The sequence below is a fragment of the Pecten maximus genome, chromosome 12 (genome assembly GCF_902652985.1).
Source record: "Pecten maximus chromosome 12, xPecMax1.1, whole genome shotgun sequence".
In the NCBI taxonomy this organism is placed as follows: Eukaryota; Metazoa; Mollusca; class Bivalvia; order Pectinida; family Pectinidae; genus Pecten; species Pecten maximus.
In genome coordinates this window covers 6,855,161-6,868,868 of record NC_047026.1, presented here as the reverse complement: position 1 = coordinate 6,868,868, position 13,708 = coordinate 6,855,161, and the positions used below count along the sequence as shown (strand labels likewise).

General features: G+C 36.8%; 2 protein-coding genes across 2 annotated transcripts in view; one reads left to right on the top strand and one right to left on the bottom strand.

The window, feature by feature from the left end:
• The window catches only part of LOC117340060 (complexin-like), a 175,983-nt gene extending 171,132 nt beyond the window's left edge, over positions 1-4,851 (bottom strand). Inside the window, exon 1 of the mRNA XM_033901828.1 lies at positions 4,806-4,851. The gene's annotated coding sequence lies outside the window, so the exon portion shown is untranslated. The remainder of the gene's footprint in view (positions 1-4,805) is intronic.
• Positions 4,852-5,081: 230 nt separating this feature from the next.
• LOC117339747 (meiotic recombination protein REC8 homolog) lies at positions 5,082-13,439 on the top strand. The gene is made up of 10 exons (XM_033901463.1): positions 5,082-5,129; positions 5,680-5,758; positions 6,214-6,282; positions 7,177-7,319; positions 8,596-8,680; positions 11,013-11,136; positions 11,621-11,741; positions 12,639-12,718; positions 12,958-13,118; positions 13,253-13,439. The coding sequence occupies exons 2-10, from the start codon at positions 5,703-5,705 to the stop codon at positions 13,437-13,439; spliced, it is 1,026 nt and encodes a 341-aa protein (XP_033757354.1). The 5' UTR covers positions 5,082-5,129; positions 5,680-5,702.
• The last annotated feature ends 269 nt before the right edge of the window (positions 13,440-13,708 follow it).

Here is a 13,708-nt window from a genome sequence, read left to right as displayed (position 1 = left end):
ATATCTATATGTAAAGGGGAATAACTCCTACACATATTTTAGAATTATAAAAACTTGTAGTAGACAAGTTTTTCATTTGAAGCCTAGAGTGTAAACCTTATAAATAGCCCTCAAGTTCATACACAGTTTAGAATTGGGTACATTCTCAGAGTACTGTGTCATGGTAAATAACATCTATTTGTGTTTGCTTTGTAAAGACCCCTTTAAAAGGCATGAGATTCGATCATGTCAGTCTTCCCCAACTTATAGCGGCATCCAACCAAAGAAGCCTGCGTGCAGACCAAGGGAGGCCGCAGTACATATGATGTACCTATACTAGTCCATTTCACTTACACCCGAGTTGTTAATGTTCTATTATGATGGTGACCTAAATTTAAGGGCAAGAAACAGTTTCACCAAGAGACATTAAGATAATTGGAAATAAATATGTTGTGGAAGGTTTTAATAGTAAATAGTGTACATAGTGATACGGTTGCCTCCTAGCTTCACCCTAGTGGGAATTTCCCTTCAGCTCTGAGTTAGCAGAACAATGGACCATTAAACCAAGGGTCATGGGTTAGATCCCGATTGGAGGCACATATCACTCGCTTTCCTGTTATACTATATAGCTAGCTGTTGCAACAACTTACCAGCAACCAGTGAGTCGATCTATACAACCAATCAAATTAGATCTGTCAACAACATACAACTTTGCCAAGTAATAATTAACAGTTTACATGTTAATTCAAACCAGGGACCTAGTTTGCTTTGAAAAATAGACCTAAAATGATGCGATGCTCCAAAGAGTTAGTCTTGCATGGTTACCAAAATTGTTGGAAAGCAACAAAGCATCATCTTCATATAACATCATAACTGCATTTTCACAAATAAAGCTAACAGCTTTTCTTTAATTTCTTATTTCTTTACTGTTTGGACTTCCTCCTATGCATCATTTCAAAATAATATTTTATTTGAAGTCAGCTGTCTCAAATTTTCTCAATTTCCCCTTTGTTTAATTTGTAAAAATTTTGAAGAACCAAATGTGAAAACATATCAGTATATTCTGCCTGGCTGCAGAAATTGTTTCTCTTCTATTGTGTTTTTTGTGCTAAAAATATAAAAGTTTTGTTGAAGAATATATTCCATTTAACTAAAACCAAAATCTTTATTCGTAGTTCACACAATGTCAGCTCAACTAAAGATACCTCTTTCACCTTTACTGACAATGTTCATATATGTGCATGATCAGCTGAGAGCAAAATTTAAGTACACATTAACATCCAAAAAAGAGCGAAGAAAATCTCCATCATGTATTTCAAATTTACATTCTTAGCAACTCTCACACAGATGTCTAGGCTACAGGATCAGAAAGACACACATTGGTTAAATATGCTCACATCTTAATTAGAGAATCGTATCTTTTTAGCTATAGTTAATTATTTAACATACAGTGTATCAAAAGCATCTACTGTATATTGAAAGGGGACTTTGACACCCATTAAAACTGATATACATATATATATATATATATAAATATACACTTCATAAAATACAGTGCATCATTTTATAACATAAACAAGAGGCCCAGAGGGCCTGTATCGCTCACCTGGATTTCATGAGATATGAAACAAGAATGATGATTAAGTATATTTGTCGCTGGTATTGCTATGTCAATATATCATAGGCATTTTATATGGGTACGTGAGGATTTTATGTCAAAAAATGCATTAATCCATGAAATGAAATTAACTTTTGCCACAACCCCATAGGGATGCTACCACACAAATGTGAGTGATATCCATTGCTTAGTTGCAGAAAAGAAGTTGTTTAAACCAATTGACCCCTTTTGACCCCGCCCTCTGCACCCCGGGGGGAGTGGGGGTCAGTTGCCTCCTTTATAAAATTTTGAATCCCTACCCAAAAGGATGCTACCAGGCAAATATGAGCGATATCCCTTGCTCAGTTTCAGAGAAGAAGTTGTTCATATCAATTCAGCCAAATTGACCCCTCTTGGCCCCGCCCCTCAGGCCCCCCGGGGGGTCAGCATCACCATTTGTACAATTTTGAATGCCCACCCAATATTGATGCTACCAGGCAAATATGAGCAATATCCATTGCTTGGTTTCAGAGGAGAAGTCGCTAATATCAATATAGCCCAATTGACCACATTTGGCCCCGCCCCTCAGGCCCCTGGGGGATCAGCTCCATCATTTGTACAATTTTAAATCCCCACCCCATAGTGATGCTACCAGGCAAATATGAGTGATATCCATCGCTCGGTTTCAGAGAAGAAGTCGTTTATATTAAGAGAGCCAAATTGACCCCTTTTGGCCCCGCCCCTCAGACCCCTTGGGGGCAGCCCCACCATTTGTACAATTTTTGAATCCCCACCCCATAATGATGCCATCAGGCAAATATGAGTGATAGCAATTGCTTGGTTTCAGAGAAGAAGTTGTTTATATCAATAGCGCAAAATGACCCCTTTTGGCCCCGCCCCAGAGGCCCCCAGGGGGTCAGCCCCATCATTTGTACAATTTTGAGTCCCCTACCCATAGGGATGCTTCTGACCAAATTTGGTCAAATTCTGATGTGTGGTTATGAAGAAGAAGTCAATTGTTGACGGACGGACGACGGACACAACGGTATGGCATAAGCTCACCTTGGTCCTTCGGACCAGGTGAGCTAAAAAATGAAATTGAGGAAATAAAGCCCTAAACAAAAATATTTCAGGAAACTTTATCACTGAGTTTCCTGAATTATTTTTTTATAATGATATTTCCTCAGTTTCATTTGTTGCATTTTAATGCACTGTATTTTATGAAGTATGTAATGAGTATGAATTATCAATATAATTAGCAGTTTGCTTGTGCATGGATTGTAGTAAGAAATGGGAAATCGGTTTCACTTTCAGAATCGATAATCTGAAACTCGAAATTGATTGATTAGCGATTGATTATAATTGGTTTTCTAAATGTAGCACAGAATTTGTAGAAAATTTATGTTCAATTACATGTCTTTGCCTTGGCCATCAATGTCTCTTAATATTTAAACGACCAGTGAATATATAGTGGTAAAATGAAAGATCAACTGCCTCATGGTTCAGTAACATTACAAAAATACATGGGTTCAGTAACATTACAAAAATACATGGGTTCAGTAACATTACAAAAATACATGGGTTCAGTAACATTACAAAAATACATGAAGTAAAAATTTACAAACACTTTCAGAAATTTTTGATTATTTGCCTTTTCAGAATCATCAATTCAATGAATTTCGAATGGCATAAATGAGCTTTACAGTAATTTATTAGATTTATAAATGAAGGAAGCTTACACTCATATCTATGACTAAATATGTAATAAAATAAAGAGAATATTTGTACAGAAAATCCGCAAAAATCTGCTGCTATGCATCGGCATTGGAACATTCAGCCACGTCTCCTACGCTTCATTTAGATATCACATGACATCACAGACATCCGTAAACAAATATAGGTTTATCCTTTTTGTTGTGATTATAAACCCCAATTATTGATCGTTTTGCCTCAATTACTTATTATATGTTATGGTAACATGCATAGCTAGTTAATTAGTTATGAATATCAAAAACATTTAAACTTAATATTAACACACAAACATGACTTGTACACAAAGTCGCATAGTCATTGGCGGCAATCAATTATTGCACTTCGGGTCGAAGTTACATTTTTCATCTTTGGACTTTGAGTGTTTTATTACGGTAAAGTTTATTACTGTAACTGATTGAGAAAAATACATTCAAGGTTCCTGTTTACTTTTATTTTTATAGCATGAATTCATTTCAACGAAATTTTCCCCCCTTTTTGACTATGGTATAATAAGACCTCACTGTTTACATTTATATTTGGCTTTTTACTGAATGAATATAGGCCCACTACAAACAAACAGGAATTTGCACAGATTTACAGGACGTGCAGACTTAGATGGAGCATGACCCTTGTGCTCCCTGTTACAATAATATCATTTTATTATTATTATTTTGTAGAAAAAAAGCAATGTTAAAAAGCTCAAATTAAAACATTATTTTGATCATTCGAACAAAAACAAGTCAATTCAAATAATTTTATATAAAAATTTGCTGTTATTATTTTTTCCGCAACTATCCCTAAACAAATATACCACATCAAAAAAATTGTGTAGGGGTTTATTTCTCACATCTTTTTGGCACTATAGTATACTGAAGCACCCTAACAGACAGCACCATACCAAAAGCATTTGTACAATGTATTTCCTCTGAACTGAATTAAATTCATTTGAATGCTTTTATCTTAATTACAATTTATTTTACATTGATTTTTATCGATAAGTAAGTGGTTAAACGAATGAAATAAATAATAGTTTCAATAATAATCCGATTTGAAATAATAACTGCACTGTAAATTTCTAGTTATAATTAGTTGACGCTGTGCTGGTTTCAGGAAATGTATCCGACTGTCCGATGATATAAGCATAATTGTTCCTGCCCTACTTGTTCTTTCGATGATTTGTAAATCACAATACACAGAAGTGGTTTCACAAGAAAAACATCATAGCCAATATACGAAAATTGTTTCAAGCGTAATTGATTATCTAACAGTGTCTAATCCAAGATATTCTAATGACAGCTTCATGTAAACAGATTAATTTAGGTCTACAGATGCTGTTCATCGAGTTGACAGGCGTTGTCCTTTGTCAATATGTATGACAAAAATACCAATTTACAAGTACATCTAATGTACGGTACGAAACAAAACATCGCATGCTAAATCGTCAGGGGTTTTCACGAAAGGCATGTGTGTATCTTACCTGCAATTTTGACAGTTGTTCGTCTGTTGTTTCCGTTTCTAAAAACGTCCTTGACATTGTAACCGGAAGTAATATAGTAGCGAGTAAGGAGTTTAAAATCTAAGTTTTTATGTTCCATAGATATAGACTACATCTAGATTGCCATAAACATATCACAAAAGAATGTTCTTATTAACATATCATTTTGTTATTCAGAGGTATTACGGTATCTACAGCTTTTTTGAATTATACTCGCTACGTATCCTATCATAGTGCAAAAAATTTATAGGCGGGAAAATTTGATTGGCGGCGAAGAGGAATCTGAGGGCGTATTTTAACTCAAATGTAGTCATGATATTTATGTCACGTACTTTAAAGTATACTCATTACCTTTGTTATATACTGACTGTTTCAGGATGATAATTTTCAGTGCACGTTGATTTGCCTAATTTCAGTGCACGTTGATTTGCCTAATTTCAGTGCACGTTGATTTGCCTAATTTCCTATCTGACGTAGGGAATGAAAATCGGTATTAAAATGCCAGTGTAAAATTTCAACCCACAGAAAAGTTGATCTCTTGACAAACTAATGTGAAAACAAAGTTTGTTTTTTAAGCTAGATTTTCATTTTGCTGGATTAATTGGATTTTAAAAATTGTACAGTATACAATATCAGAGACGTACATGATGTATACATCAGATATACAATAGGCCTAGAAAGTTTGACCAATAATACAGTCAAAATGTGTGCGTCAAAAGTCTCATACTCCCAAATAGTTATGAAATATGTTGTATAATTTATCACTGATCAGCTGGTATTTTCCTAATTTTTCAATATTTTTAGAACACAATATTCAAGTAAACAATTGTAGAAAATGTACCATTTTCTCTTTCAGTTAAGAATTATACCTTGATAAGCATGTTTTATCATCAAGGGATACTTCAGAAAAGAGGAGGAAAATTTGGGATTATATGGTAGGTTAATCGACGGTTACAAGTGTTAAAATACTCCAGAAAAAAATTACATTTATATATAGTTGAAGATAGCATGTGTATGTACAATGTACATAATTAGAGTTTATCAATACAACCATGCTACTACCATACACCTGGCACATTCTTTCAGAATCTCTTACAATGAAAATATGACAAATTGTTTTAAACATGTAATATTGTTCTAAATACCGGCAGATTGAAGAAAAAGGATAAAAGATTTTAAGTTCATTGTAATTTTTGCATATATTCCTGTAGCCCGAGTTTCCTATGGCCCTGACACCATAACATGGTGTAAAGGCCAGCTAGAGGAAAGTCAGGCTAGTATGCCCGATATAATACTTGGATGAAGATGTAAGTGTTGTTAGATAAACCCCTGTGACCAGTAGTTAGTATTAAGATATCTAATGGTTATCATATTTCTACTTTCTACTCAGGCTTGCTGCTACAAGAATAGAGCATTTGAAAAGAAGAGAGCTCTGTGATGTTAATCTACAAAAGACCTGGTTTGTATCTCTTTAAATTTGACATTAATATATTGCATATTAAGACAAGTTCATATCTAATTGATGCTTAAATCAATTATGTTATGGACTTACATTTTCACCAAAAATTAAAGCATGCATAGAAAATTAGAAGGACCTCATGACATGCTGGAACAATGGAATTTTGCCCATGAACCAATTTGACCAAAATCAAGCGTTATTTGTAGCAACCACAGAGACAATCCATGAGGTATGTTTAACAGTTCAAAAGGTCCCAGGGGCCTGTATTATGGCTTTTAATTACTGAGTGTTGCCCACCAGATGTGTGCGAAAGGGTTATTTTTTTTGTCCAAATAATTATCAGAGCGATGCTATATGCTCTGAAGATCAACACAAAGCAAGCTATAGCACAAACCCCTGGGGCCTGTTTTTTTTTTTTTTCAGAATTCTGATAGAATAACACCTGGTTTTGGTCAAATTGAGAATAACACCTGGTTTTGGTCAAATTGTTTTGGGGGCAAAATTCCATTGTTTCTGCAAGAGGTCCAATGAAAAAGTGCTAAAAATTTCAGGTAGCATAAAAATATATGATACTCTTGAGACCAATCTTACACATGGTCCAAATGAGAAATTACTATCACCATTCAACCATTGGTGTGAAAATGATATTCATTTCCAGCATTTTATTAAACTTTTCATCATTTGTTTAAAAAATAGCAAACTATGAGCATTAAAGTTAAACATTAAACATTTTGAAAAGCTTATATTCACATATATATCTAAAGTGTATGGAGTAAATGTCAAGGTCAATTAAGGGTTTTTAATAATTGTTTTTCTCAATAAAATCAAATAATGTTAAAAGACTTCATTCTCTTGATATAGATTAATATACCAATGTCTACTTTTGAATTTTAGCGACGAGATCATTGACCATATAATGGTGCGAATGCATGGAAGCACTTCAGGAAAGAAAAGAACACGTTTTTCTCTGTATTTGTCCTCACAACTAATGTATGGTGTCACTCGAATACTGGCAAAGCAAAGTGAATTCCTCTTCGGTAGGTCATTAAATATCTATAATAAATCTTAAATATGATTTTTTTTTATTTTGAGAGATGACTTACCTTGATAAACAAATTTTATTATAGGCATTTTTATCTCAGAAAATATTCTATTGTAATAATGATGAAGCTAGATGAATTGTTCTGTGGTCTTTGATATTAGTTAGTGTAGTTGTCGCTATTCCTCTTCTCATTTAATGAGGACAATTTACTAGGAGGGTGTTTATGATAAAACAATAGATGGATACTTATTCTTCTGGAACACCTGGGCCTATATCCATGACACCATGATCATGCTCAAATATTTCAATTTCTACTCAAGTTGGACTCAATGAAACTACCAAACTTAATCTGTTTCATTTGCTCATGAATTTGACAAGATTAACACTGATCAGTGCGTATGAATACATGGTTAAAATCCTTCCGCGGAACGATTTCACTTTTTCTACATTGTTGTTATAAACATGGAATAATTATTAAAATTATCAAATCTATAATGTATTCTTGTATTTTATGAAAGACCAGATATGCTTAATACTTCTATTTTGACAAAATAATGCTGTTTTTAATCCTAAAATTGCGGACTATTTTACTCGACCGACTAGACATGCACAATCCGGAACTCGTCTGGCTTTTCCTCATTTGGACTTGCACAAGCTTCGAGACATTAATATCTACACCGAATTTTTTATTAAAAAAAAAAAAACAATTGAAATATAAGGATTGAATCTTGATTTGGTAGATTTCATGGGTTCATGAATTGAGTTGCTCTTGAGACAAATTCAACATGAACTGCGAAGATTCAATCCTTAAATACACCGTTTGTGCCATGGTCAGGCTCAAAAACTTTTGGTGATCAATCTGATACTTCAATAGATTTTTTGTTGTTTTTTTTTTTTTTTTTTTTCTGAACAATTTTAAGGCAATTTGGAAAGACTTCAAGTGTGATAATTTTACTATTTGTTAAGTTTTTTCTTTTAACTGTTTTTTTCATGATTTAAATGAGTTATCAGAAAATTGAGTTGAACATTATAGATTTCATATTTGAGTATAGGAATGGTTTCATTAATACAGCCCCTGGTTTTATTCTCTGGGGCCTCCTTGTAAACCTATATTTTAGATTAAGATTCGATATGATAATATTATCTGTTGCCTTGAAAGTGAAACTACAAATCTAATACAGATTAATTATGTAAAAATTGTTCATCACATAGAATTTTGAATTTGATTTATATATCTGAATGATCATTCATTTTTTGTTCATTTTCTGTAGGAGATGCATCCACGTTCTTCACTCGAGTTAGGATGGCCTTTATCAGCGATGCTGAAGCTGATATAGATCTCAAAGGAATCTTTAGGTTTGTTTCTATAAGCTCGTCTAGACTGAAGAAAAATGAAGTGATCGTTTTACAAGGAATTGTAATAATTTTCACCAAAAAGTGATAGCAGTAGAAAAGTTATTATAATGCCTGACTAATTTCCTTACTAAGTCGTAAGAAGTAAAGTGAGGGGAGAATGCAGCCTTTATATAGAGTTGTATATGGTGGTGTAGGGTGGTGCTAGGTGTTGTAGGGTGGTGCTAGGTGGTGTAGGGTGGTGCTAGGTGGTGTAGGGTGGCACTAGGTGGTGTAGGGTGGCGCTGGGTGGTGTAGGGGGGCACTAGGTGGTGTAGGGTGGTGCTAGGTGTTGTAGGGTGGTGCTAGGTGTTGTAGGGTGGTGCTAGGTGTTGTAGGGTGGTGCTAGGTGTTGTAGGGTGGTGCTAGGTGGTGTAGGGTGGCACTAGGTGGTGTAGGGTGGGGCTAGGTGGTGTAGGGTGGCGCTAGGTGATGTAGGGTGGCACTAGGTGGTGTAGGGGGGCACTAGGTGGTGTAGGGTGGCGCTAGGTGGTGTAGGGTGGCGCTAGGTGTTGTAGGGTGGCGCTAGGTGGTGTAGGGGGGTGTAGGGTGGCACTAGGTGGTGTAGAGAGGCGCTAGGTGGTGTAGAGTGGCGCTAGGTGTTGTAGGGTGGTGCTAGGTGGTGTAGGGTGGTGCTAGGTGGTGTAGGGGGGACACTAGGTGGTGTAGGGTGGCTCAATGTTGCTCTATGTGGTACTCAATGAGAGTGGAAAGACCTCCAGTAAAAATGAGACACAAAGTTTTCATGAGTCTCCCTCCCTGTCTCAATTATTCAGTGTTGGCAAGTACATATGTATATGATACCTCATTGATTTCTATCTATCTGACATGGCTAGGTTATAGGGTGGCGCTAGGTGGTGTAGGGTGGCGCTAGGTGGTGTAGGGTGGCGCTAGGTGGTGTAGGGGGGCGCTAGGTGGTGTAGAGTGGCGCTAGGTGGTGTAGGGTGGCACTAGGTAGTGTAGGGTGGCGCTAGGTGGTGTAGGGTGGCGCTAGGTGGTGTAGGGGGGCACTAGGTGGTGTAGGGGGGTGCTAGGTGGTGTAGGGTGTTGTAGGGTGGCACTAGGTGGTGTAGGGTGGCACTAGGTGGTGCTAGGTGGTGTAGGGGGCACTAGGTGGTGTAGGGTGGCTCTTGGTGGTGTAGAGTGGCGCTAGGTGTTGTAGGGTGGTGCTAGGTGGTGTAGGGTGGCACTAGGTGGTGTAGGGGGGCACTAAGTGGTGTAGGGGGGCACTAGGTGGTGTAGGGTGGCACTAGGTGGTGTAGGGTGGCGCTAGGTGGTCACTGGTGTAGGGTGGCGCTGGGTGGTGCTAGGTGGTGTAGGGTGGCACTAGGTGGTGTAGGGTGGCGCTAGGTGGTGTAGGGTGGTACTAGGTGGTGTAGGGTGGCACTAGGTGGTGTAGAGTGGTGCTGGGTGGTGCTAGGTGGTGTAGGGTGGCACTAGGTGGTGTAGGGTGGTACTAGGTGGTGTAGGATGGCACTAGGTGGTGTAGGGTGGCGCTAGGTGGTCACTGGTGTAGGGTGGCGCTAGGTGGTGTAGAGTGGCGCTAGGTGGTGTAGGGGGGTGTAGGGGGTGCTAGGTGGTGTAGAGAGGCGCTAGGTGGTGTAGGGTGGTGCTAGGTGGTGTAAGGTGGTGTAGGGTGGCACTAGGTGTTGTAGGGTGGTGCTAGGTGGTGTAGGGTGGTGCTAGGTGGTGTAGAGTGGCGCTAGGTGATGTAGGGGGGCACTAGGTGGTGTAGGGGGGCACTAGGTGGTGTAGGGTGGCGCTAGGTGGTGTATGGGGGCACTAGGTGGTGTAGGGGGGCACTAGGTGGTGTAGGGGGGCACTAGGTGGTGTAGGGGGGCACTAGGTGGTGTAGGGGGGCACTAGGTGGTGTAGAGTGGCGCTAGGTGGTGTATGGGGCTAGGTGTTGTAGGGTGGTGCTAGGTGGTGTAGGGTGGTGCTAGGTGGTGTAGGGGGGACACTAGGTGGTGTAGGGTGGCTCAATGTTGCTCTATGTGGTACTCAATGAGAGTGGAAAGACCTCCAGTAAAAATGAGACACAAAGTTTTCATGAGTCTCCCTCCCTGTCTCAATTATTTAGTGTTGGCAAGTACATATGTATATGATACCTCATTGATTTCTATCTATCTGACATGGCTAGGTTCTAGACCTCAACAAAATTAAATAACGTATTTGAATTATTTATAAGTCTGTTTACTTGATCAACATCTGACAGACAGTCGCTGGAGAGATATATATGCTAAATCAATTTTAAAAGGTTAGTGATACACTTCATTTGTGGACAATTATTTTATAGGTGTGAGACGGTGACTATTCCCGATATGGCAACCATCGACTCCCCTGGGCGGCCTGGCTTTGATCCAAACTTCGGTTTGATGAGGATGAGTTCCTCAGAGGCTAAAATTACATACCCAGAACTGGTATCTGTAATTTCGTTATTGGTCTAAAAATTAAACAGTTTTTGTTTATTGCTAGTAAATCTTTCCAAACTCTGTATGGAAGTATAAAGAATAAGTATTCACATGTATGTAATAGAAAGAAAACAGCATCTTTTCAAGCAATTGAAACACTAGCTTCCAACCAATTTATAGTTTAATCGTAGCTATTATGTAAAAAGAGTACATATATATTAACTGTAAGAAAATACTTACCTGGTACACCTAGCTGTCATAGTAATGCTTCAATTTAATTCTTTAGTAGTTGTGTTTTCAAATTAACAGATTTATTATTACATTTTACTTAATTTAAAAACTTTCAATTACATGATAACTATATCATAGAGATTAGATTTTGAAATGTTTTGCTTGTGAAACCAATCAATTCAATGAGCAATTCTATGAAAATTTTGATATGTTTGGATACTTAATGAATTTCTCACTTCAACCATTAAAAATATTTTGTCAGGAAATGTGGAGAGTAGAGTCGAGTATGATCATCCCTGGGTCACCGTATCTTAGTCCGATCCCACGGCGAAGAGGGTCATCATCATCATCTAAAGGCGATGGTGGTCACATGATACTTCCTGGTAATTAGGGTCTTCCTGTTCGATGTACCAGTTAAAAGGATGAAGGCAAATTTATGTCATAATTCTGGTTGTAACAATTTTGATGAGACTGCACATTACCTTCATACTGGGTGGGGGGGGTTTGGAGGAGGAAATTTTTTTTATAGTCTTAGAAATGGAGGAAAAAAATTGGCTCTCCCCAACGGCACTCGCATTTATATGCATTCATATACACTAACAGTACTGTAGGTGTATGTAGTGCACTAGAATTAGGTCACTGTGATCTTCATTTCTTGGTCAGTTTTGTAATTGTTAAACTGTTTATGATACCTGGATGAGACCCCAAGTATCCAATTATCAATCCTTGATATTTAGTGAAGGATTAGTCATGATGTCAAAGATTTCAAATGTAATTTTAATATAAAAGTGATATTCAAAATTTAGGGCCTATTGTTAAGGCAGTCTGATTAGACTACAGATCTTCACTATACATGATGTATGAATTAAAGTTTGTGCTGAAGATCTGTATTTAACCATTTGGATTTGGATTCGAGGTCTGCAAGGTCTCATTTCACAAGTGAATCTTTTTGGTATTAAATGCTAAATATCTCTGTTTCTGATAGACTTAAAAATTACTTCCAAACTTAATTTCTTTCATGACTTAATAGATCATTTGTTAAAGAAGTGAGAGAAACAATTTTTAAGTTTGATGATTATTAATCCAAAGACAAGGTCACTGACAACAGAAAAAGAACTGTTCATTTACGTCCTTCCTGTTCTGCTTTAAATGTTGTACAGATAGTTAAGGGAAAATGTTCATCATACATCACTTCAGTTTAATGATTTCGTGTAGAGAATCCAGAGATGTTAAAAAATTTTCATTTTTTTTATTTTAATTTTTTTTATTTTATTTTTTAGAAATTGGGAGTCCTCACACAGTTTCCAGCAAGGAAGAAATCACTATTAGAGAAGAGGAAATTAGAATCCCAGACATAGTGGTAAAAACAGCCTAAAAAAATATTAGTGTATTGAGTATAAACATAATGTAAATTAAAAGTGGACAAATATCAAGTTCTTCATGCAGTCTTTCAGATTCCAGACCATCCTAAAAAAACTGTTTATAATACTGTGCTGTTATATTGATAAGGTTAAAATGTCGGCCATTTAAACTAATTACTATGGTCAAAGTTTATATATTATACAGGTGAATTAAAAAGGACATTTGTTTTTTTGTTAGGTTCCTGGAGAAAAGGATCTACCTGCTTTTGATGGGAAGGATCTAAACATGATCCTTGAGGAGCCACAGGACCCTAACGTCAACTGGATGAGTGTGCTCTCCCCTTTGAGACAAGATCAACCTCCCAAAGAGGCAACTCTTGAGGAAATGGCCCAGGATCAGTATGTTTAGTAACAAATTTGTAACATGATTATTGAAAGAATATTAAAGCAGGATTTGACAATGAAAATCGTATTTCAAAAAAGGAGAATTTTCTGATTTTTTTTTCTCGAATACATTTGTTTTATACCTCCAGGGTAACTCTTTCTCCAAAGGAGACTACACCATTTTCTAGGACAGATGGAGAAATACCTCAGAGAAGGGAAGTCACTCTTTCCCCAGGAGTGACACCTATTCCTAAGATCGCACCAATTCAAGCCCCAAGAATGGCTAGTATTTTTAACAATGTTCTATTGTTCAAAATTACGAGTTATTTTACATAAATTGTTCATTTCACAAGAAAAAAACCAGTTTGACTGTTCAGAAAAGTTCTTAGGAATGAGAAGAATTCTTGATGTGTCCAAAAAAATTATTAATGTGATTTTTCAACATTTATGTGTTGTAAGTCATCCTCAAAAGCTGTTGTCTGAAATTCCTGTAATAAGATTTACTATTAAGCATTTCATATTCTATAACCTTTAGTTTTCTTCAACATTAATATTATTTCACCAATCAACAATCTGGTGTTTATATTCCACAAGTAATATAATAT

What these genes read in the sequence shown, in the direction of transcription:
- LOC117339747 (XM_033901463.1), top strand. Translation starts at nt 5,703, where the DNA reads ATGTTTTATCATCAAGGGATACTTCAGAAAAGAGGAGGAAAATTTGGG. An exon ending in GTTAATCTACAAAAGACCTG is followed by an intron (nt 6,283 to 7,176) that starts GTTTGTATCTCT and finishes TTTGAATTTTAG; the next exon opens with CGACGAGATCATTGACCATA. An exon ending in TTAGAATCCCAGACATAGTG is followed by an intron (nt 12,719 to 12,957) that starts GTAAAAACAGCC and finishes TTTTTTTGTTAG; the next exon opens with GTTCCTGGAGAAAAGGATCT.